This window comes from Tupaia chinensis, unplaced genomic scaffold, assembly GCF_000334495.1.
Source record: "Tupaia chinensis unplaced genomic scaffold, TupChi_1.0 Scaffold000605_1, whole genome shotgun sequence".
Lineage (NCBI taxonomy): Eukaryota > Metazoa > Chordata > Mammalia > Scandentia > Tupaiidae > Tupaia > Tupaia belangeri.
The window spans coordinates 863,226-888,505 of NW_006160123.1; the positions used below are offsets into that span (position 1 = coordinate 863,226).

The 25,280-nt window shown below is 42.5% G+C and overlaps 2 protein-coding genes and 1 pseudogene across 4 annotated transcripts in view; 2 read left to right on the forward strand and 1 right to left on the reverse strand.

Annotated features, from left to right (window-relative positions):
• The window catches only part of SNAP23 (synaptosome associated protein 23), a 37,103-nt gene extending 21,550 nt beyond the window's left edge, over window positions 1-15,553 (reverse strand). For 2 of the 3 annotated variants that reach the window (XM_006158644.3, XM_014591673.2), the window contains exons 1-2: window positions 9,785-9,914; window positions 493-595 (exon numbers count right to left, since the gene is read on the reverse strand). In XM_006158644.3, the coding sequence (XP_006158706.1) occupies window positions 493-549 (57 nt within the window). In that variant the 5' untranslated portion in view covers window positions 550-595; window positions 9,785-9,914. Of the gene's footprint in view, window positions 1-492; window positions 596-9,784; window positions 9,915-15,533 lie in introns of those variants that run through there. The other variant, XM_027775791.1, reaches the window with a different exon arrangement.
• LOC102502016 (40S ribosomal protein SA pseudogene) lies at window positions 1,430-2,595 on the forward strand (annotated as a pseudogene).
• Window positions 15,554-18,694: 3,141 nt separating the features above from the next.
• ZNF106 (zinc finger protein 106) overlaps window positions 18,695-25,280 on the forward strand; it is a 79,334-nt gene continuing 72,748 nt past the window's right edge. The window contains exon 1 of the mRNA XM_014591656.1: window positions 18,695-18,752. The gene's annotated coding sequence lies outside the window, so the exon portion shown is untranslated. The remainder of the gene's footprint in view (window positions 18,753-25,280) is intronic.

Below are 25,280 nucleotides of genomic sequence, written 5' to 3' on the forward strand. Positions count from 1 at the left end.
GGTGGTTAAGGTGCTGGACTCCCACATGGCCAACCACAGTTTAAGTCCCAGACCTGGTGGCTTGTTTTCTTACTTTCCTTCTCTCTCTTTCTCCCTCTGTTGGCCTTTCTCTGGTGAAAGCATGTGCACTACAGCAAACAAAATAATAATAAATAAAATTACATAAATCATAATTTTAAAAAGAATTATTTACCTAATTTTACTTATTACTGTTCTTAGTTTTCATTTTGCCATAAGGCATGCATGCTCACTAGAGAGAGACTGAGAAAGAAAGAAGGAAAGCAAGAAAGCAAACCAGCAGGTCCAGGACTTAAACCACAGTCAGATATGTGAGAGTCCAGTACCCCAACCACCATGCCACCGGCTGGCCCCACAAACTCATTCTCTGATGTAAAGAGATTAGGAAGAGACCCAAATGGTCTCTAAGAAGATCCTCTCATCCCTCCAATATGAAGCTGAAATAGAATTACTTATTCTAAGTAAAACATTTACCTCATCTGTGACCTGGTGAGCCCTCAGTTGAACTTCTTCTGGTGATAGATTATCCATGATGAATCAAAACTCTATCTTGCACAGAAAAGGAAACGTGGATATTCTACAAAGAATAAGGATACATAAAACAAGTTTGAGCACAAAGTATAGATTTATAGACTATTCTTCCTAATCAGGAAAACAAAATAAAAGCCTATCTCTAGTTATCTACGTACTTACCTATCTACCTATAACAGAGGTAAAGAAATTAAGGTTGAGGAACAAGCAGATGGCGTAATGGTTACGTCGCTGGACTCCCACACAGTCAACCATGGTTCAAGTCTTGCACCCGGCAGCTTCAAATTCAGGCTGGGCATGTACCACATGCATGTCCAAGATCCCAAGAGGAGAATGAAGGAGAAGGGACTGGGGCATAGCCATGTGCACTGGTGGGTGATTTCTTCTTTTCTGTCTCTCTGTCTCTCTGGTGAGCACATGCACCCTATAGCAAAAATCTCTCTTAAAAAAAAAAAAAAAGAAAGAAAGAAAGGCTGAGGGGGCCAACAAGTGGCATGGTGGTTAAGACACAGGACTCCCACATGGCTGACTGTGGTCCCACAACCAATGGCTTGGAACTCACAACAGATGTGCATGCCCAAAATCCCAGGAGGAAAATGGAGGAGTAGGGATTGCAACAAGGTCATTCGCTCTGTAGGGGTGTTTTATTCACTTTCCCTCTCACTGTTTCTCTCTGGAAAGAGTCTTCCTATGTTAACCAAGCCGGCCTAGAGCTTGTGATCCTCTACTCAGCCTCCTGTTGGGAGGTTGTGGCACCTGCCACTGGGTCTAGTCTTTTTCTTGCTTTGTTTTTAGAAAAGAATTATTTTATTTAACTTTATTTATAATTTTCATTATTTTTGAACTTGACTAGAGAGACAGTGAAAGAGAGAGAGGGAAAACAAGAAAGCAAGCCACCAGGTCTAGGACTCAAACCACAGTCACCCACGTGGGAGTCCACCAGCCTCTAACCATCATCCCACAGGTCCCTGAGCATCGTCATAGCATACAAAATGTGATTTCCCATCTAGAATATACTGCATAGTGGCTTAATCATGCATGTTAGCCTCAATAATTTTCCATTTCTAGTTTCATATATATACACACACACACATACACAAACTCACACACACACTCACACATATATGCCCCTATTTCTGACCCTCTGCCATTCGTAACTTAAAGAGAAATTTTCACAATGTCCAGTGCCCTTGATGTCCTGCCAATGAAGGAGGAGGATGTCCTCAAATTCCTTGCAACAGGAACCCACTTAGGTGGCACCACCAAGCTTGACTTCCAAATGGAGCAGTACATCTACAAAACGAAAAGTGATGGCGTCTACATCATAAATCTGAAGAGGACCTGGGAGAAGCTTCTGCTGGCAGCTCGTGCCATTGTTGCCATTGAAAATCCCGTGGACCTCAATGACGTATCTTCCAGGAATACTGGATAGAGGGCTGCGCTGATGTTTGCTGCTGCCACTGGAGCCACTCCTATTGCTGGTCACTTCACTCTTGGGACCTTCACTAACCAGATCCAGGCAGCCTTCTGAGAGCCGCATCTTCTAGGGGTTACTGGGCCAACCACCAGCCTCTTATAGGGGCATCTTAGGTTATCTACCTACCACTGCTTTGTACCACACAGATTCTCTGTGCTGTGTGGACACTGCCCTCCCAGGCAACAACAACGGAGCTCACTCGGTGAGTCTGATGTGATGGATGCTGGCAGGGAAGTTCTGCGCATGTGTGGCACCACTTCCCGTGAACACCCGTGGGAGGTCATGCCTGATCACTATTTCTTCAGAGATCCTGAAGAGGTTGAAAAGGAGGAACAGGCCATAGCTGAAAAAGCTGTGACCAAGGAGGAATTTCAGGGTGAATGGGCTGCTCCAGTTCCTGAGTTTACTGCTATTCAGCCTGAGGTTGCAGACTGGTCTGAAGGCACGCAGGTGCCCTCTGTGCCCATCCAGCAGTTCCCTACTGAAGACTGGAGTGCTCAGCCTGCCACTGGTCTGCAACCCCTACTGCTCAGGCCACTGAATGGGTGGGAACCACCACTGAGTAGTCTTAAGTCTGCTCGTCCACAGACTCATGCAAAGTGAAAATAAAGTTGATAAGGAAAATAAATGACAGTTTATTTTTTAAAAAAAGAAGCTATGCTCCAAATAGGAAATTTAATTCTTCCTAAAGGCATCTAGATGATGACAGACTAACTTATAGTAAAGAGAGTTTGCTCCTTTTACTTCCTCTCTCAAATTTCCTTTCTACCTCCCTCTACGTGAGCACCTTTACCATTTTTAGAGGCTCCCCCACTATGCAAACATAGTAAGTACACCATGCATAGTTACTGAACATCTTTGTTCACAGCACATGATTCAGGACAGAAATAATGAGTGGGAAAGTACCATTAAAAATCAGGAACTGAAAAGACCAAAATTCTACTTCAGTTTTACAAAAGCAACTGTTGTCATTTAACTGCTTAATGTCTAACACCTGGTCTTCAAATGTCTGTCAACCTTGGAATTTACACCATTCCACTGTACTTGACCTGGGAATAATACTGCAGAAGCAGACGTAGAGATGATTGTCACCAATTATATTAACCCAGCCTAATAGAAAGGTGGCAGGGGACCAGCAGGTGGAGTGGTGGTTAAGGCACCGGACACTCCCACATGGCCAATCATGGTTCAAGTCCTGGACCTGGTGGCTTGCTTTCTCACTCCCCCCCCAACTGCCCCGTGTCTCTCTCTGGTCAAATAAAATACATAAATACATAAATTAAATTTTAAAAAGTAGAAAGGTGGTAGGAATGGAAAGGGGATGCTTTTTTTGAAATATAAGAGGTCCAAGAGCCAGAAGCTGGACATCCATCCAGGGAAGAGGGACAATAACCTAGCTGACATAAGTATGCTATCTGCCAGCAAGATACCAAGTATGGGTGGGGATCACTGGCAAGGCTTTCCCCCACCTGACTGAAATATTCTCCCAAGTCATCTAAATATTTTGGCTCGAACTCCAAGTTCACTTAGAAGCTTTCTGGTTAGCTTCTCAAATATTTTGATACCAGAAATCAGAAGCCACAATATAAATACTCAGGTCCCTGGAAAAAAAATAGCCTCCCACACGGTGAATTAAAATAGTAGCATTCTTCTTCTTTTGTAAGTAATTATTTTATTTAATTTGATTTATTTATTTGCTTATTTTTTCATTTTACCAGAGAGGGACAAAGAGAGACAGAGGGAAAGTGAGAAAGTAAGCCACCAGGTCTGGGACTTGAACCGCAGTTGCTCATGTGGGAATCCAGCACCCTTAACTACCATGCCATCTGCCGGCCCCAAGAGAAGCATTTTTTGATGCCAGCAGGTAGAGTACTGATTAAGGTGCTGGGCTCCCACATGGTCAACAATGGTTTAAGTCCTGGATCTGGTGGCTTGAGACTCACACCAGGCATGTGTGTGTGTGCATGCATGTCCAAAATCCGAAGAGGAGAAGGGATTGTGGCGTGGCCATCCCCCTAAGGGGTGATTTCTTGCTTTACTCTCTCTCTGTCTCTCTGGCAAGCACACATAGCCTAGAGTAAAAAACCCAAAAGCCCAGAAAAAAAATGTCTCCTCAAAAAAAAAAAAAAAAAAAAAGGTACTCTTGTATATACAAAAGGCAACATAGCATAGAATAGCAGTTAAGCATCCAATACTTAGAAAAACATAATGGTTTCAAATCCAGTTCAAATGACTTCTCTTTGCTTCAGTTTCTTCATTAAATAAGAATAACAATGTGGGAGACAGCAGGTGGTGTGGCTGTTAAGGATGCTGGACTCCTACATGGACAACAGCAGCTCAAATCCTGGACCTGGCGGCTTGCTTTCTCACTTTCCTCTCTCTCGTTCACACTCTCTCTCTCTTTCTCTCTCTCACTCTGTCCCTCTCTGATCAAATTAAAATAAATAAATAACATTAAATAATTCTTTAAAAAAATAGCAATGTGTTGTTCTATGAATTCACAATAATTCAAGCACTGTTATATGGATTAATTCATGAAAAGCACATAAAATGGTCCTTGGCACACAATACTCAATAAAGTTATTATATCGAGATCAGCAGATAGCATAATGGTTACGTCCCGAGACTCCCACAGGGTCACTGTAGTTCTGAGTCCCAACCCCAGAGGCTTAAAACTCACACCCAGAACCAGGAGCCCAAGATCCTGAAAGGAGAATGGAAGAGAATGGCATGACCATCCCCCCTGGGTGTGATTTCTCACTTTCTGTCTCTCCAGCTAGCACCCCAGCCCTATAGTAGACATCTCTCTTGGGACCAACAGGTGGTGTGGTGGTTAAGGTGCTGGACACTCCCCATGGCTGAGTCCTGGACCTGGTGGCTTGCTTTCTCACTTTCCCTCTCTCCCTCTCTTCCTCTCTCTCTTTCTCTCTGTGTCCCCTCTGATCAAATTAAAATAAAACAAATGAGTAAACAAAATTAAAATAGAAAATTCTTTAAAAAAATTAAAAAAAAAAATAGGGATGGGTGGCAGGTGGTGTGGTGGTAAAGGGTGCTGAATTCCAAATGGCCAACCAAGGTTCGAGTCCTGGACTTGGTGGCTTGTTTTCTCACTTTCCCTCTCTTGTTCTCTCATTCTGTCTCTCTCTGGTCAGATTAAAATAAATAAATGAATAAGTAAATAAAGTTAAATAAAAATAATTCTTTAGGGCTGGCAGGTGGTGTGGTGGGTAAGGATGGTGGACTCCCACATGGCCAACTGATATTCGAGTCCTGGACCTGGTGACTTCTCACTTTCCATCTCTCTCCCTTTCCCTCTCTCTCTTTCTCTGGTTAAATTAAAATAAATAAACAAATAAAGTAAAATAATTCTTAAAAAAAGCTATTATATCAATAATTTGTAAAAATTTTTCTCATGGGGACCAGCAGTTAGCGTAATGGCTATGTCGCTGGACTCCCACGTAGTCGACCGCGGTTCGAGTCCCGGACCCGATGGCTTAAACTCACGCCGGGTGCGTGTGTGTGTGTGTGTGTGTGTGCCCAAGATCTCGGGAGGAGAATGGAGGAGAAGGGATTGCAGCGTGGCCATCTCCTCTGGGGGGTGATTTCTCGCTTTCTATCTCTCTGTCTCTCTCTCTCTGTCTGGCGAGCGCACGTGCCCTATAGCAAAAACCTCTCCAAAAAAAAAAATAAGAAAGAAAAAAAATTTTTTTTCTCATGATTTTGATCTGTGTGAGTCAAAGTCCTAGTGTGATCAACTCCAAAAAAAATTTACAATTTTTGATTATCAAAGAAATGCCACAATGGAAGAGTTAATTGGTTAGGCAGGAATATACCTGTGTGTGTACAGATGGAGGGGGCAAATGGTTTTAAAGGGCAGAGAGAAGACAGACTATGAAGGGCTTTATATACTAAGTCAAAACGTTGCGTTGTATTTTATAAACATTAAGAGGCCAGCTAACGTAATCTCAATTGTAGAAATACTATCAAAATAATTTCAAACAAACTTTATAGGATTCACAAAAACCAACAAGATGATAAGGGAATTCCAGAAAAAAACAGTAGTCAGAAACTTAAATATTTTAGTAATAATACACCATCAACTGAAACCAGTGAATTTTCTTTTCCTTTTTTTGCTAGAGGGTGCATGTGCTTACCAGAGAGAGACAGAGGGAGAGGAAGAAAGCACCACACAATGAGGTCAGCTTACTCCACACTCCCTTCTCCATCTCTCCATCCTGTTAGGATTTTAGACATGCACGCACACATACCAGAGTGTTCTTCAAATTGCTGGGTCTGGGATTCGAACCGCAATGTTGGCCATCCAGGATATGGTTTCCTTAACCACTAGTACACAGGGCAGGCACTGAGTGAAGTGTAATTAGTGCTAATGGCCTCTCTTCCTTGCTCCCAATATTTTAAAAAGGCACACTACATGCTATTTCCTGGCTTCATAATCCACTTCCTCCAATTGTTAAGAAGCCCTGGATCCATTTGTTTCAAGCCTCTACCCATCACAACAAAGAAGACAGCAATCCCTGTCATCTGCTCCTCTGTCAAACTATAGATTAGAACACAAAATGCAGTCCTTGAATAAAAGTTCGACGTTCTTGAAAGCAAGCAACATCATATGTTATAAATGCTGACAAACACACAATGCAAAGTACAAACAGCCACAAAGCAGACATTCATAAGGTCTGAGATATAGGAACCAACTGGGGTGGGGAGGGAAGTCTTAATTCAAGGAAGAGGAAAAAAAAAAAAAGACAGCTGATTTCACAAAAATGTACAAAAGTAAACATCCTCTTTTTCCCTTTAGCTATTTTAATCTATTTTAATCTTGTGCAGTAGATAAGTCTGCTCAAATTCTGTCACAATAACATTATCACAGGACTCACAGAATTTTCCAGCCCAATGTCCTTAGTCAAATTTTCATTTTATTTTAAAAATTAGATTTGGCTCAAAACAGTATTCTCCAAAGAGCAGAGTAAGAACATGAAATTATTTTGCTGTTACATAAGTAATAGTTATACAGTTAATAGTCTTTTTTAAATTTTAAAAAAATTTTTGGCTGTAGGGCATGTACACTCACTGGAGAGACAGAGACACAGAAAGCAAGAAATCACCCCCCAGGGAGGATGGCCACACCACAATCCCTTCTCCTCCATCCTCCTCTTGGAATTTTGGGCACACACACAAACGCCTGCCATGAGTTTCAAGCCGCCGGGTCCAGGACTCAAACCATAATCAATCACGTGGGAGTCCAGGACCTTAACCACTATGCCATCGTCTGGCCCTGCATTTAATAGTCTTATATTTATTATAATATATACTACATCAAAGCCATGATTTCACAGATTATCATTTTTTAAGATGTTTTTTAAAATTCTATTAAGGACTGGCCACATAGTTCAACAGTTAAGTACTATGAACAGAAAGCCAGGTCTCACATGACCAACCAGGGATTAAGTCTTGCAGGTTAGCTTGAAAAACATGGCTGGGTATGGCACACACAAAATCCTTACCACCTAAAGAACTGGGATTACAGCACGACCAGGCCACATTGGGAGATGCTTTCTCTGTGTATGTGTTGTGCCCAGGAGCACTGACATTAAAAAAAGGAATAATAGGGCCAACACGTGGCGTGGTGGTTAAGGTTCTGGACTCCCATACAGCAAACCGTGGTTCAAGTCTCAGACTTGGCGGCTTGCCTTCTCACTCTCTCACTCTCTATCTCTCTGGGTCAAATTGAAGAATAATAATAAATAAGATAAAGTAAAATAATTCTTTAAAAAACAAACAATAATAATAAAATAGAACCCATTAAACAGTGAAGTAAAAACTGGGTATGGTGGCAGGTGCCTGTAATTCCAGCTCTTTGGGAGGACGATGCAGGAAGATCACATGTTTGAGAGCAGCCTGGGCAACACAGCACAACCCTGTGTCCATCCAGCCAAACCCCAGACCCTCCAAAGAGGAAGTAAAATAATAGTACTCTAAATGGCAAAAATCATGATGGTAGCATGATTTATAATAAGTGAAGACCTAACAGCTGTTCCATGAGCACAGGGCCTGTTTTTGTTTGCTTTCTTCCTGGTTCTTGGTTTAGTTCTGAATGATTAGAAAAGATGTGGCTTTTGGTTAGGTGAGCTCGTATATTGTGAAGTAAAAAAAAAAAAAAAAAGCCAAGATGCATACAGAAATTCTACTGTTATATGAAAGACCATAAATATTGCTAGCAAAATAATGCCACAGTAAGTCATGCGCATTCCAGAATTAAAAAACAGCAACTTTCTAGTGCATAGTTATATACCACAGCACCTTAAAAAAATAAAAACCCTAGCAAGACTGATAAATATTTATGTTGAGAATGAGTTACATGATCACTTAATGCACTTTCATACGACCTGTCACTTGAACATGGCAATGTGAAAAGAGGTGATTCCTGCATTGGCTAATATTTACACGAATGTGTTCTTTCTCATCTCCTTTTGTCAAAAGAATGAATGACAAGTGATCATTGGATGCTTTCGGCATCAACTTTGCTGGTAGTAAAAGTTTTCATTTTTCTTCGAAATATTTTATGACTGGATCTCAAAGTACTCTAAATATTTATGTCTCGGGAATTTCAAGAGTAGTATTTATCAGCAGAGGCAAGAACGCAGAAAAATCATTTCTATTTGGCCACATCTACATTATTGGTATTTTATTTTACTGGAACAATTAAGCAACAGTCTTGGGGCCAGCAGATGGCAGTAGTTAAGGACGCTGGACTCCCACATGGCCAACCAAGGTTCAAGTCCCAGACCTGGTGGCTTGCTTTCTCACTTTCTCTCTCTCTTACTCTGTCACTCTCTGAACAAATGAAAATAAATAAATAAATAAATAAATAAATAGATGTTAAACAAAACAATTCTTTTAAAAAAGAGAAAGAAACAGTCCTAATAACAGCAGGACAGAAGAAGTAATATCCCTTTCAATCCTTGACACAGGTGCTAATTAAGAAGTTACACTATATTTACAAAGTTGAGGGAACATTGTGAGGAAGCTGCTCATTTTCCAACCTCCTCTCTCAGTCGTCGTCCCCACCCCCACCTCAGGAGATGACAAAGGACAAAAGGCAAAATGAAACCTCCTTAATGTCTTCTTTTACCAACTTTGCTGTCTTTCAGTTTCCTCTACCATAAGCTGCCTTCCCAACACTGTGATGACTAATGATTAAAGACCAAAAAATAAAATAAAATAAAATAAAATAAAATAAAATAAAATAAAGAAAAGATGAGGTGACACAGCACTTCATAGTACTTTCCCCCCCAGAACTCCAACTCTGAACTGTGAAATTCGTTTTTACTGATCCTCTTCTCTGTGCGTGTGCAGCAAACTAAGGATGGACTTTCCCAGAGAGCAAACACTATCCAATGCTATGAACCTCAGAGTCCTAACAATCAGAACCATGGATCACCGTGGTCACCATACAGCCTATTCACCGACCACCGCACCCCTGTGGGGTGGGCAGTGACCTGCCTGGTTTTGAGGAAGGTTCCAGGCACCACCATCCTAGCACCCTTTCTCCGCCAGCCCCTTAAATCGTCTCCTGGCGCGTCGCGTTCTCACTCCAGGCCGGGTCTGCTGAGTCTGGGCCAGAGCGCCCCCTCCTCCCATCAAGCCTGACTCCCAATGACTTTTCAACCGTCACGATTTACTTTTTCTCCTCGGGACTCGATCCCCACCTCCGCCCTAATCCCACTCCTAGAGACTCACCAAGCGGTTCCGGCCACTCCTCTCCGGCCGCGGTACCTCGGACACCCGCTGACCGGACTCGGTGAGGCGTCCACCCGCGCCTGCGCGCGCCCGATAAGCGCGCCTGCGCACTCACCCCAATCCCGAGGGCCCGGACACACCCCTGCAGCTGGAGCCAATAGCAGTGCGAGGCATTTAAAGCTCCTTGCCACGCAGGCGGAGATCCTGGGAATTCACCAGTTAACCGGAAAGGTTTCAGGCCCGCCCCAGGGTGGGAGGTCTTCATATAGCAGGCAATAACCGGCGACAAGCTTTGTGCCGGGCACTGTGCGGGATGAACGCTGTGGGGAAGTGGACTCCTAGAATGCCTTCCCTGAGCTTTAGACCCTTTTGATCTGTCTAACCTGGGAGATATTTAAACACATTGCAGTGCGCAGAATACAGCGCATGGCACTTAGAAAGTCCGAGGCACCTTTGGCCCACAATGAACAAAGTGTTTTATTCTTAATGATATCTGGAAAGGTTCCTGGAGGAAGTGACTTTTGAGTAATGAAGGATAAGTAGGAGGTCCCCCGGAAGACTGGGAGGGAGGGAGACAGAGTTTTCCAGTCTGTGGGTACAACATTTGCCAAGAACAACGTGTTGCGTTCTGGAAATCTAATACAGTTCATCCTTGTCAGAAGCTTAGAGCTCACCTTATATACCTCGGTGTTGGGGGAAATAAGATGTAAAAGATCGGCAATGGCTGGATTTTGAAATAGCTTTGAAATTTTGGACTATTTACATTTTATACTATGACAATTATTGAAGGTGGATGCCTTTTTTTTTTCCTGAGGGGGAGATATTTTTGCCATAAACCGTGTGTGCTTGCAGGAGAGACAGACAGACAGCAAGGAATCACGACGCCATCCCTTCTTCATTCTCCTACTGGGATTTTGGGCACCCACAAGGGAGCAGGTCCTGTGTCTCTAGCTGCTGGAACAGCAATAGGGCGTGAGAGTCCTACACCTTAACCACTACACTACCTGTTGGTACCTTTTTTAAATCATCTCCACACACCTCTAAGAATAAAACATGGGGGAGGGGGGCTGCAGTGCGTGGTGGTTAAGAGACTGGACTCCCACATGGACTACTGAGGTTCAAGTTCTGCTCCTGGCTGCTTATACTTTCTCGCTCTCTCTGTCTCTCTCTCATCAAATTAAAAAATATTGGGGCCGGGACCAACAGTTGGCATAATGGATATGTCGCTGAACTCCCATGTAGTCAACCACAGTTTGAGTCCCAGAGCCAGTGGCTTAAGCTGCCAGACGTGTGTGGCCAGCCCAAGATCCCAAGAGGAGAATGGACGAGAAGGGATTGCGGACTGGTCATCACCCCTGAGGAGTGATTTATCGCTCTCTGTCTCTCTCTGTCTTTCTGGTAAGCCCACATCCCCTAAAAAACTCTGAAAAAAAAAAAATATATATATATATGCCAGAGGTGGTGCATTGCTCAAAGTTTTAGACTCCCACATGGCTGACCACAGTTCAAGTTCTGGACCTGGCGACTTACTTTCTCACTTTCCCTTTCTCTCTCTCTCTCTGGTCAAATTAAAAATAGTAATAATAATAACAAATAAAATAAATAAGTCTTTTAAAAAAATTAACAGGGACCAGCAGGTGGTGTGGTGGTTATGTCATTGGGTTCCCACATGGCCAGTTGCATCTTGAGTACCAGACCTGGTGGCTTCAAACTCACGTTCAATGCGTGTCTGTGCATGCCCAAGATCCCAAAAGGAGAAAGAAGGAGAAGGGATTGCCCTGTGGCCATCTCACCTGGGGGGTGATTTCTAGCTTTCTGTCTCTTCTCCCCATCAAACGCACACAGTCCCTATAGCAAAAAAATCTCTCTTGGGGGAAAAAAAAGATTAAGCCTGAAAGTACCTTTTGAGTTTAACAACACAGAGATCACTGGTGATATTAGTGGAATCTGCTTGGTAGCATGATGGAGTTGAAAAATAGGTAGCAATAGTTTGGATATAGGAGAGATGCAGAAGTGGAGACAGGTTGTAGAATGCTTTAGGAAAGTTTGCCTTGACAGGGAAGATTGAAAGAGGATGATGGGGGTGAAGACTTTTTGGTTTTAGGTTTTTGTTACAATTAAGACAAGAGACCCTTGAGCATGATAAGGAGGGTCAACTGACAAACAATGGTTGAATGAAGAAAAGGATAGTTGTTACTGTGATCCGTGTCACAGGCTGTGGAAGAATTCACAGACTCAGAGAGTAAATGGATAGAAAAAGTTTATTCACTTTCCATGGAAGGAAAGAACCCAGATAAAGAGAATTACACCAGCCCTGAAGGGTGAGGGCTAAGGACTATTGAAGTAAAGAGATTTAGGGAGGAATAATTAAGGTGATGCTGAGACAGGATGCCAGGTGGTCTTTTACAACATCTAGCCTGTTTCCTTGTTATCTCTGGGTGACTTAGCCATCTGCAATAGGATCAAGCAGTACTGCTCCCTCCTCCACCCCCGCCACCTTTCTTCCCTCCTTGCAAGTGGAAATCTACTGATCCCAAAAAATTCCCAATTGGGGTATATCCCCTTCTGCCGGGATGGATTTGACCCTTTATACCTTCCTTTCTGCCTGTCAAGGCTATTCTAGGCTGCAAGAGATCCTGCCTTCCCTTCAGCAAAGCCCAAGATACAAGATAAATATTCAAGAATTGATCCCTAAAAAAGAAAATGCCAGGGAAAAAGCAGATGGCGTAATGTCTACGTCGCTGGACTCCCATGTAGTTGACTGCGGTTCTAGTACTGGACCCATTGACTTAAACTCATACTGGGCACGTTTGCATGTGTGCCCACGATCCCAAGAGGAGAAGGGATTGTGGCATAGCCATCCCCCCTGGAAAGGTGATTTCTCGCTCTCTGTCTCTATGTCTCTCTCTGTCTTTCTGACAAGTGCACGCTCCCCTATAGCAAAAAACCTCTCCAGAAAAAGAAAATGTCTGGAACCAGCAGATGGCATGGTGGTTACATCAGTGGACTCCCACATGTTCGACCACAGTTCGAGTCGCAGACCCAGCAGCTTGAAAAATCACATCAGGTGTGAGTGTGTGCATGCCCAAGATCCCGGAAGGAGAATAGAGGGGAAGGGATTGCAGCATGGTCATCCCTTCTAGGGGGCCATTTGTCACTTTCCTTTTTACTATCTCTCTCTTTCTCTCTGGGTGGGCACATGTACCCTATGGGGAAAAACCGGCTAAAAAAAAAAAAGAAGAAAAAAGAAAAGAGAAGAGAAGGAAATCCCTAATACATCTGGGGAGCTTTGAATGTGCCCTTCCCATTAAGATGCCTAAAATACCTGGGAGGTATTGAATATAGCCTTTGAATAGTTAGTAGGTAAAGATCTTGAAAGAAGAGTAGAGGTAATTCAAAGCATTGGTGGAAGGAATGGTCTTAGAAGAGGGGGAGAAGAAAAGTGAGGGAGGGAAGGAAGATAGTTCCTTAATTATAATGAAAGGAAGTATATGTCTGTAAGTTCGTGTTTAATAATGGGAAGTTAAAGAAGTTCTCATTTGATGACCTGTTTTTTTCTGTGAAGTAGGAGACAAGGTCATCTACTGAGAAAATGAGGTGGTGGTGGGACCAGCAGTTAGTGTAATGGCTATGTTGCTGAACTCCCATGTAGTCGATCACAGTTCGAGTCCCGGACCCAGTGGCTTAAACTCATGTGGGTCGCATGTGCGTGCATGCCCAAGATCCCAAGAGGAGAATGGAGGAGAAGGGACTGCAGCATGGCCATCTCCCCTGGGGGATGATTTCTCACTTTCTGTCTCTCTGTCTGGCAAGCGCATGTGCCCTATAGCAAAAACCTCTCCAAAAGAAAAAAAGAAAATCAGGTGGTGGTGGGAATTTTAAAGAAAGCTGTGAAGATTTGGAATACCGTTGTAGAAAGTGATAGAACAAGCTGACCAGAAAAAAGCAGTAGGGCAGTCAGCAGGTGGCATGGTGATTAAGGCATTGGAATTCCCACATGGCCAACCATAGTTTGAGTCCTGGACCTGGTGGCTTTCTCTCTCTCTCTGTCTTTCTCTGGCAAAATTCATGTGAATAATAATAATAATTAATAAATAAAATAATTCTTAGGGAAAAAAGTAGTAGGAGTGGTAAGAAGTGTTGAGGGCTTGTTTAAGATTGATTAAAATGGAGGCTGGCAACTGACATGGTGGTTAAGGGCACTGGACTCCCACATAGCTGACCTCAGTTCGAGTCCTGGACCTGGTGGCTTACTTTCTCAATTTTCCCTCTCTCTTTATCACTCTGTCCCTCTCTGGTCAAATTAAAAAATATAGGGGTTGGCAGGTGGCACAGTGGTTAAGGGTGCTGGACTCCCACATGGCTGACAACAGTTTGAGTCCCAGACCTGGTGGCTATCTTTCTCTTTCTCTCTCTCTCTTTCTCTCTCTCTCTGTCCCTCTTTGGGCAAATTCAAATAAATAAAGTTAAATAAAATTCTACTCACATTAAAAATAAATAAATAAGTAAATAAAATAATTCTTTAAAAATGTTTAAAATATAAATAAATAAATAAATAAATAAATAAAGTAAAATAATTCTTTACAAAAAAATTTAAAAATGGGGGCAGCCTACAGCCTGGTGGTTAAAGGAGCCAGATTCTGGGGCCAGCAGTTGGTGTAATGGCTGTGTTGCTAGACTCCCATGTAGTCGACTGCAGTTTGAGTCCTGGACCTGGTGGTTTAAACTCATGCCAGGCACGTGGGTGTGCATGCTCAAGATCCCGAGAGGAGAAAAGAGAAGGGATTGCGGCGTGGTCATCCCCCCAGAGAGTGATTTTTCACTTTCGTCTCTCTGTCTCTCTCTGTCTTTCTGGTAAGCGCATGTGCCCTATAGCAAAAACCTCTCCCCCCAAAAAATTAAATAAATAAAGGAGCTAGATTCCATGTGGTTAACCACAGAGTTTGAGTCCCAGATCTGGTAGCTTGATAAAACACTCCAAGCGTTTGTGTATGTATATCCCAAATACCAACAGAATGGAGAAACAGACAAGGAATTATGGTGTGACCATACTCCATTGGGGGTGCATTTTTCCTTTCCCTCTCCCTCTCTTTCTCTTCCTCTGTCAAGTACACATGCACTCTTACAATTTACAGAAGACTGATAAAATGTACTTACCCGTTTTTGCCCTCCTTTTTTTTCCTCAGAGTTTTGTCATAGGTTGTGTGCACTAGCTAGACAGAGACTGAAAGAGGCAAAGTGAGAAATCATCTGCAGGGTGATAGCCATGCCACAATCCCTCCGCCTCCATTCTCTTCTCAGGAATCTGGATCTGGAATGCACATGAACCTGGTGTGCTTGTCAATACTCTGCATCCTGGACTCAAACCATGGAGTCAGCCATGTGGGATCCAGTGTCTTAACCACCATGACACCTCCTGGCCCAGCAATCACTTCTCGAGGGCAAAGGTGGAGAAAAGGTATGATTGAATTTGAGTTGCATAGTCATTGATATAATGCCATGGTTCTTTATTAGGAATCATTTTTCTCCTTCAGAAGACATTTGGCAATGTCTGAAAACATTTGTTTTTATCATGATGAGGAGAGGGAGTGAGGTACCACTAGCATCTATTGCCCAGGAGTTCTGCTAAACATTTTATAATGTGCAAGACAGTCCCTGACAAGAAAGTCCAGTCTCCCAAAAGACTGCTCCCCAAAGTCCACAGTCCCAAGGTTGAGAATCCCTGATCAAGGATTACCTACATACTCACCAGTATCTGACCTCGATCTTCTACAGGCTTTTCCTTGGACTATGACCCTGAATTCATATCATATGGCAGCTCTTCCACTGCATGTCCTCTAAGGTAAATAGAATGAGAAGCATACTGCAGGCCTTGAGTGTTTTCAGGACTTGTGATGTCACAAATACAGAATTGGAAGAGTTTCCTAGACCTCTAGAAGCATATTTGGATTTACATACAGATGGAGATAGTTGGTTACTTTGATTCGAAGCAGTGAAGGAATGTTAAATAGATGATCTCATGATTTCTATAATATAGGAAAAGTAACACATTACATCATTATCAACCTTAATGTATCTTCATGTATCAAACTAGTCTTAGTCACTAAAATAGGGTCCAGAGGGAATGGGTATTTAAATGTGTACTTTATATATAAGATTATAACCACTGAGGGGCCAGCCCTGTAGCTCAGCAGTTAAAGCAACTGGATCCTATATGGCTAACTGGATCTAATGCAGTTTGAGTCTCAGCCCAGGCAGCCTGAGAAACAAACTGAGTGTCTATGTAAGTATGCTCAAAAATCTTTACGAGAGGGAGAAATGGAGGAAAAAGGATTGTGATAATCATGCCCCATTGGGAGGTGCTTTCTTTTTTTTTTGGAGAGGTTTTCACTATAGGGCACGTGCGCTCACCAGACAGACAGACAGAAAGCAAGAAATCACACCCCCCAGGGAGGATGGTCACGCCACAATCCCTTCTCCTCCATTCTCCTCTCGGGATCTTGGGCACGCACACACATGCGCCCGGCGTGAGTTTTAAGCCACCGGGTCCAGGACGCGAACCGCGATCAACTACGTGGGAGTCCAGTGACATAGCCATTATGCTAACTGCTGGTTCCCGGGAGGTGCTTTCTCTCTGTCTCTCTTTCTGGCAAACATACATGCCCTTGGACAATAAAATGTGTGTGTGTGTGTGTGTGCGCAAAAATTTTAAAATGGGCTGGTTTCATTGCTTGGTGGTTAAAGTAGGCAGATACTACATGACTGACTGCAAAGTTCAAGTTCCAGACCCTGTGACTTGGAAAACACACCTGGCACCTGTGTATGTATGTTTGCCAAAAATCCCAAAAGGAGATAGAGATAGATGAGAAGGGATTGCGACATGACCATTTCTTTTTTGGGGGAGAGGTTTTTGCTAAAGGGCGCTTACACTCGCCAGAAAGACAGAGAGAGACAGAAAGACAGAAAGCAAGAAATCCTCCCTAGTGGGGGAAGGCCACACTGCAATTCCTTCTCCTCCATTCTTTCCCCCTCTCAGGATCTTGGGCACACACACGCACACGTGCCCGGTGTGAGTTTAAGCCACCGGGTCCGGGACTTGAACCGCGGTCAACTATATGGGAGTTCAGCGACATAGCCATTATGCTAACTACTGGTCCCAGACATGACCATTTCTCATGGACGGAGAGGCTTGCTTTTTTTCTCTGTCCCTGGTGAACACACATGCCCCTAACAAAACAAAAAAATATGTAAATAAATAGTTGTCTATTATGTAAGAGACACCATTCATAGATGGTTATTTGACCTACAGTAACTAATTTTAGTAACACCCTGCAAGATAAAGTATTATTATCTTGATTTTAATTCAGGAAACAGAAGTTCTAATCTAATAATTTGTTGAAAGTCACAAATTACAATATTATTAGCGAATCCATTTAAACTTTCTCTCTTTTTTTCCTCAGAGATTTTTGTATAGGGTATGTGTACTCTCTGGAGAGACAGAGACAGAAAGTGAGAAATCACCCCCCAGGATGACTACCACATCACAATCCCTTCTCCTCCTCTTGAGATTTTGGGACTTTATTATTTTTTTTTTTTTAAGAATTATTTTATTGGGACCAGCAGGTGGCATGGTGGTTGGGGGTGCTGGATTCCCACATGACTGACCATAGTTTGAGTCCCAGACCTGGCAGCTTGCTTTCTCACTTTCCATCTCTCTCTTTGTCTCTCTCTCTCTCTCTGGTAAAATTGAAATAAATAAAATAAATAAATAAATAAATAAATAAATAAAATAAAGTTAAAAATAAAATAATTCTTAGAAAAAAAGTTAACTTTCTTTCTTTTAATTTGACCAGAGAGGGACAGACCAAGTGTGAGACAGTGAGAGAGAGAGAGAGAGAGAGAGAGAGAAAGCAAGCCGCCAGGTCCAAGACTTAAACTGTGGTTGGCCATGTGGGAGTCCAGCGCCCTTAACCACCACACTACCTGCTGGCCCTGGGATTTGGAATCTTGACCATGCACACACACGAACCTGGGGCGAGTTTGGTCTGGGACTCAAACCAGGGCTCACTACATGGGAGTCCAACGATGTAACTATTATATCACCTCTTGGTCACTTTTCTGTCTCTTTTTAAAACGTTATTTTTAAATTTTATTTTGTTTATTTATTTTAATTTGACCAGAGAGGGGCAGAGTGAGTGACAGAAACAAATTGCCAGGTCTGGGACTCGAACCATGGTCCACCAGCACCCTTAACCACTATGCCACCTACTCGCCCCTTTCTGTTTTTTCTAAAGTTCTTATACTTGCCATTAAACTTGAGTAAGTGTCACAGCGAACGAGTGTTTAGAAATTTAGCTGAGGGTAAGGCACTGGATCCTACATGGTCAACTGTGGGTTCAGTCGGGTCGTGGCAGCTTGAAAAATCACACCGGGCAACACCTGAGTATTCGTGTATCAAAATCCCAGAAAGAAAATGGTCCAGAAGGGGTTGTGCCATGGTCGTACCCGCTAGAGGTGATTTTTCACTCTCCCTCTCACTGTCTCTCTCCAGCAAGCCCAAGTGCTCTCTGGCCAAAATCTTAAAAAAAGAAATTTGGCTGCAACAGTCATCTCTGCCTAGAGGGTATTGTGGAGGATTTAGGAAGAGTTTAGGAGTTACAGGAAGGCTCAGAAAGAGCAAGGAGAATGAAAGAGGGCACAGGAGAGGAGGTCGGTCGCGGGGTCCAGGGCAGCAGACTAACGCCAGCACACTTGCTTGCCTTTGCTCTTCCTCCATTCCCTTTAGTCAAGCCTCTTCTCCTGTGTCCGTTGTTCACTCTCTTGTGTTCAAATAAAGCTAGGTTATTGAGAAAGGCGGACCGTAAAGAAAAAAAAAGGGAGCGCGACGGCGGTGCTGCGCGCCTGCGCGCTGGGAGCTCCCTCGCCGGGTGTTCGGCGGACTGATGGAGTAAAAGGGTCGGCTGTGAATGTAAGTTTGGCGGGGCAGGCCTGTGTGGAGCCTGAGGGTCCTGCTGGTCTGCCCCTCGGGTGGTTATGGAGCTGCAGGACGCGGCCAGGTCTTTGCCCCTGGGGGCTGCGGCGCAGGGGCGACCCTGTTGTTCCCTCTCCCGGAGGCCGCGCGGGGTTCCAGGCAGAAGCCGCTTCTGGCTTCGGGGTACTGATTCTCGCGGGGGCGTTTCCAGCCCCAGAAGGAAGTGCGGCTCCAAAGTCTTGACCTTTACGAGGCCGCTGACCTCCTTCGGCCCCCAGTTGGGGAGGGAGCCCATAGACCCTGGTGCTTAAAAGGCTTTTAGGTCCAAGACCTGGAGCACCTTTTGCCCTTTGTGATTGACAGCCTCTGTTTTGTTTTGTTTTGTTTTCCCTCCTCCTTTCGTCTTCTTTCCTTGTGGGATGAGTCTTAATAATAGCAACCAATCATGAAGCGCTTACTATGTGTCTGTTAGATATTTATTGATAGTACGAATCTCGGTGTAGGATTATGGAGAGAAAATGCTTTGCACTCCCCTCCTTTTTCAATCTGTTTAGTTATTTTTGAGAGTACGATTTAAGCTTGCTTCTTGTTGGGAAGTTTATTTCTGTCGCTTTCAGCAACTTAGGATTGCCATCTTAGTTAGGGAAGTTCCTACCTACCAAATGAGTGATCTGTCCACTATAATGGTTTATACCGAGTTAAGTCAGGCCACAGGTAACTTTTGAATATTTACTAGGAGTTTAGTACTGTTCTAAAGCCTATTGGAAATCTTAACGTTTATTTTAAGCCTATTCTCAAGTTTGGTCGTGAACGAAACAGGAAGATAACAAGATCCAACTAGAATTTATTTAGCACCTACTATGCATATGCCAGATAGTCTCAGGTGTGTCACAAAAATTAAAGAGATATTGTAATAGAAGGGCTTTTTTTTTTTTCCAGCATATTTTGGATGAGATAGGTGAGATTCTGGTGGTAATTTGCTCAAGCCAATCTTCTTGTGGTAAGTGGTGAAATTTCACCTAAAATGATGGCAGAGCTTATCTTTTTCCTATTACCAAGTTTGAAATTGTAAGCATGCTTGCTGGGAAAGTAAACAGTGTTATTAGTATAGCTCCTTGCTCAAGTTAACTTTTCTTTTTAAAGAGTTTTTTGTTTGTTTGTTTTGCTATATGGCTCATGTTCTTGCCAGGGAGACAGAAAGTGAGAAATCACACACACAACAACCTCCCCCCTTCCCTAGCAGAGATGGCCATGCCACAGTTCCTTCTCCAGTATCTTCTTGGGATCCTGAGCAAGGCAAACACACCTGCTGGCCTGAGTTTTAAGTCCCTGGGTCCAGGACTCCAATCATGGTCGACTTTGTGGGAGTGCAGTGACTTAACCATTACACCATCTGCTGGTCCCTCAAGTTAACTTTTTTTTTTTTTTTTTACAGAATTATTTAATTTTAAGGGCCAGCAGGTGGCATGATGGTTGGGGCACTAGACTCCCACATGGCTGACCATGGTTCGAGTCCTGGACCTGGTGGCTTGCTTTCTCACTTTTCTCTGTCTCTCCTCTCTCTTTCCTTCTCTGGTCAAATATAAATAAATAAATAAAGTTAAATAAGATAATTTTTAAAAAAGATTTTATTTAACTTTATTTATTTTACTTTTACAAGAGAGGGACAGAGTGAGGGAGAGGGAGGGAAAGTGAGATAGCAAACCACGGGTCAGCCACGTGGGAGTCCAGCGTCCTTAACCACCACACCTCTTGCTAGCTCCCCTCAAGTTAACTCTTGAGTGTAGAAAATGGTAGAGGCCTTTAATTAAAGATTACTTACTAGATGACTTTTGAAGAGAACTTGAGAAGGTCCCGAAAGGCAATAGAGAGTGTCAAGGAATCCAGTCAGGTTAATTTAGAACATAACCATTTTAATGAAAAGGAAGATACATGAAAGAGAAACTGAATAGAGATTATTGTACATCTTGATTAGAGTACATGCACATAACTTGAAGGCTTTTGTAGGAGAAAAGCAAGGGATAGTGGTAAATGCTAGTTGTGGAACCAGGAATTGCTCAGTTAGAAGTATACATACTTTGTGTTTTTCTTTTTTTTTTTTTTTCAGAGGTTTTTGCTATAGGGCGTGTGCGCTCACCAGAAAGAGAGAGTCAGAAAGAAAGCGAGAAATCACCACCCAGGAGGGATGGGGATGGCCATGCCGCAATCCCTTCTTCTCAATTCTTCTCTCGGGATTTTGGACACGCACATGTGCCCAGTGTGAGTTTAAGCCACCAGGTCTGGGACTTGAAGTGTGGTTGACTACATAGGAGTCTAGCAATCTTACCAGTGCTCCATCTGCTGGTCCCTCAATTGTTACTTTTTAAGATTCACTTTCTAATCAAAAGTTACATCTTACATTTTTAAATAGAATTCTTTGTTATTGTTATTTTAATTTGACCAGAGAGAGACAGAAAAGGGAACAGGAGAAAGCAAGCTGCCAGATCCAGGACTCGAACCGTGCTTAGCTATGTGGAAAGTCCAGCATTTTTAACCACCATGCTATCTGCTGGCCCTATACCCTGCATTTGATTGTTATGGATCTTGAAATTTTTTAATCTATTATAGAATAGTTACCCTCCCTGGCCCCCACATTGTACTCCAGTACTTGAAGAGACCTGGTTAGTTACCTAGAGTTATCTGATCGATTCCAAGTGATATCATTTAACTTGTTATTACAAACTGGAAGCTAGAGTGGAACAATTAATTGGATTCAGGTTCAATACTTCTGGGATGGTTTCACAGGCCATTATATGTATTCTAAGTTTCCCACTATTAGTGATACTAAGATTGATGGCATAGAACTTTTTTTTTTTTTTGAAAGGTTTTTGCTATAGGGCACATGGCTCGCCAGAAGGTGTAAGTAGCATAATCACTAGTTTATTAACAATTTTATGCTTACATATTGGTTTATAGTTTACAAAGTATGATGGAAGAAGCATAGACCTAGCAATTAGGCAGAAATATTGCATAGATCTGTTTGTTACTTTGACCAAATCTTAATCTCTCCGAATTTCTCCTCTATTAAAAGGGAATAGTGGGGCCGGCAGGTGTCATGGTGGTTCCATTGCTTGCCTCCCATATGGCTGACTGTGGTTTGAACCCTAGATCTGGTGGCTTGCTTTTTTCACTGTCTTGTCTGTCTGTCTCTCTGGTGAGCACATGTGCTTTGTAGCAAATTAAGAAAAAAAATAGATAAATGAAATTAAATAATTCTTAAAAATAAAAACTAAAAACAGAGTAGTTATATAGATTCCATATATAAAATTAAATCATTAAATCTTTTTTTGGGGGGTTGGGGAGAGAGGTTTTGTTATAGGGCTTGTGCGCTCACCGGAAAGACAGAGAGACAGAAAGTGAGAAATCACCCGCCCCCCCAGGGAGGATGGCCACACCACAATTCCTTCTCCTCCATTCTCCTTTCGGGATCCTTGGCACACATGCACATGCGCCTGGCATGAGTTTAAGCCACCGGGTCTGGGACTCAAACCTATGTCAGCTACATGGGAGTCCGGCGACAGAGCCATTACACTAACTGCTGGTCCTTTAAATAATTTTTAAAAATAAAAAAACTAGAGAGAATAGTTACATAGATTCAGTGTTTTTAAAAAAATACACAAAAGCAGCAAGTTTTTACAATGAGCCTTGTTACTTGTACTTTGACTAGACAGTACTGATTTACAAATTAAAAAGGTGTGAAAGAGTTTACAGCTGGTTTCAAAGGGAGACATGCAATTTAACAGTAGAAGATTACTACCAGTTTCTGGAGTTCCAAAAAACATTCCACACTTTGAATTATCAGTCTTGATTCTTAGGCCTAAACTCTTCTGTTTTGCTTTTTATTAAGGTTTTTAAAAACTTTTATTTTTCATTATTATATAATTTACTTTAGGGCATGTGTGCTCACCCGAGAGAGACAGGGAGATAGAAAGTGAGAAAGCAAGCCGGCCGGTCCAGGACTCAAATTGTGATTGGCCATGGGTAACTTGAGTGTCTTAACCACCACGCCACTGCTGGCCCCACGTCTTCTGTTTTGTTTGTCTGTTTCAAAAAGTTACGAATTTGAAAAAGTAGGTGTAGGGCCAGCCAGGGGCACAGTGGTTGGAGTGGCTGGATTCCACTTAGCTAACTGTGGTTTGAGGCCAGAACTCGTTCTGAGAGGAAGGTGGCAAAGAAGGGATCATGGTGGAGCTGTCCCCCCTAGGGTTGCTTTTCCCCTTAATGTGCCCCAGTAACCACAGGGGCACATTAAGGGGAAAAAAAAGTATAGTTTGTTTTGTTTTAAAAATAATGCATGTTTATGTTTTTGCAAGGTACTTTTTTCACCTTCCTCAGGGAGAAGTAAACTTATCCCTAACCTTCACATTCTCAGTTCTTTTTCCTCAACAGCAATGACTGTTAGCAGTTTCTCAGGTATTATTCATCTGGAGATATTCTAATGTGTGTTTACCACCAAGGTTTTTTCTGACATTTTTATCTATAAGCACTTTAGCAGCATAACCTAAAATAATACTATTGAAAGTTATACTCCATTTTTCATATGATAAAAATAAAAAATATTTTTATGTAATAAAAATTAAAATACATGTTTTATCAATAAAACACAATTTTTTTTTTTTTGGAAAGGTTTTTTCATTATAGGGCGTGTGTGCTCGCCAGACAGACAGAGAGAGACATAGAGACAGAAAGCGAGAAATCACCCCCCAGGGGGGATGGTCACGCCGCAATCCCTTCTCCTCCATTCTCCTCTCGGGATCTTGGGCACGCACGCACACGCGCCTGGCGTGAGTCCCAGCGTGAGTTTTAAGCCACCAAGTCCGGGACGCGAACTCGGTCGACTACGTGGGAGTCCAGCGACATAGCCATTACACTAACTGTTGGTTCCCAAAACACAATTTTTATATAATAAAAATATACTTTTTTATACAATAAAAAATGGAGTGTAACCTTCAACAACAATATTTTAGGTTATGCTGTTAAAATGCTAATAGATAAAGTCAGAATTAACCTTGGTGTTAAACACACATGTAGAATATCTCCAGATGAATATCAAAGAAACTGATAGCAGTCATTGCTGTTGGAAAAAAAAATTCTATTCTAGACATCTTTTTGTTCATTTGTATTTTTTTATTTAACAAATGTCTATAGCAGATGGTGTGCTAGATAATGGGGTTAAAAAGATGACAAAAGGCGTTTCTTCCAGTCATTATGGAGTTTACAGTCTACTGAGAGAGGTGATCACTAAGCAAATAATTGTACTAATAACTAAATATAGTCATACACTGAATAATGATGTTTTGGTCAATGACTGCTTATAAGATAGTGGTCTTGGGGCCAGCAGGTAGCATGGTGGTTAGGGGTGCTGAACTCCCACATGGCTGACTACGATCTGAGTCCTGGACCTGGTGGCTTGTTTTTTTGGCTCGCTCGCTTTCTCTCTCTCTGGTCAAATAAAATAAGTAAATAAACAAAGTTAAATAAAATTATTTTTTAAAAAAAGGATTATGTTCCCATAAGTGGAACTGAAAAATTTCATATCATTTGGCGATGTGCATCCATTCTAGTGTCTTAGCACGATCTATTACTCATGCATTTGTGGTGCCGATGGTGTAAACAAACCAGCTGCTGCCACCAGTTATATAAAAGTATAGCACATATGATGTACAGTGCATAATATTTGGTAACAAATGTGTTGTTGGCTATGCATTTACAGACTCTACTTTTAATCATTCTTGGAGTGTTCTACATATTTTTTGAAGTACATGAAATTTTACTGTAAAATAGGATGCCGTATTACTCTCGCATCAGCCTCATAGATCTTATGTTCACGGTCTCTTGATTGCATCATTTTCTCTTGTGCTTGATTTAACCTCCTGTTCAGAGAAAAACAGATGATAGGGAGGAGATAGCACACCTCCCAGGGGCATGGTCACACTGCAATCTCTTCTCCATTTCTTCCCTTTTTCAGGATTTTGGGCACATGTACATACATGCCAGGCATGTTGTGTCTTTGTTTTTAACAAAAAAGTTTTTAAAGCAACAAAAATAAAAAGAATTTATATTCCACAGGGCATGTGTGATGTCAGAGTGACAGAGAGAGAAAGAGAGAAAGGGAGCCACTAGCCTAATGGGGTGTGGTCATGCCACAATCCCTTTTCCACTTCTTCATTCTGTTGGGATTCAGGATATGCATGCACACGCATCCAGCATGTTTTTCATGCCCCAGGGGCTGAGATTTGAACCCCCCCTGGCTGGCCATGTGAAATCTGGCTCACTTAACCATCAGGCCACAGGGACAGCCAGAGAAATGTTTGTTTGTTTTTTAACTTGCTATAGGGCACATGCACTTGTCAGAGAGGGAGAGAAAGTGAGAAAGCAAGCCGCCATGTCTGGGACTCGAACTGCGGTCGACCATGTGGGAGTCCAGAGCCTTTAACCACTGGCCATCTGCCTGGTATGCTTTTTTTTTTTTTTGAGAGGTTTTCG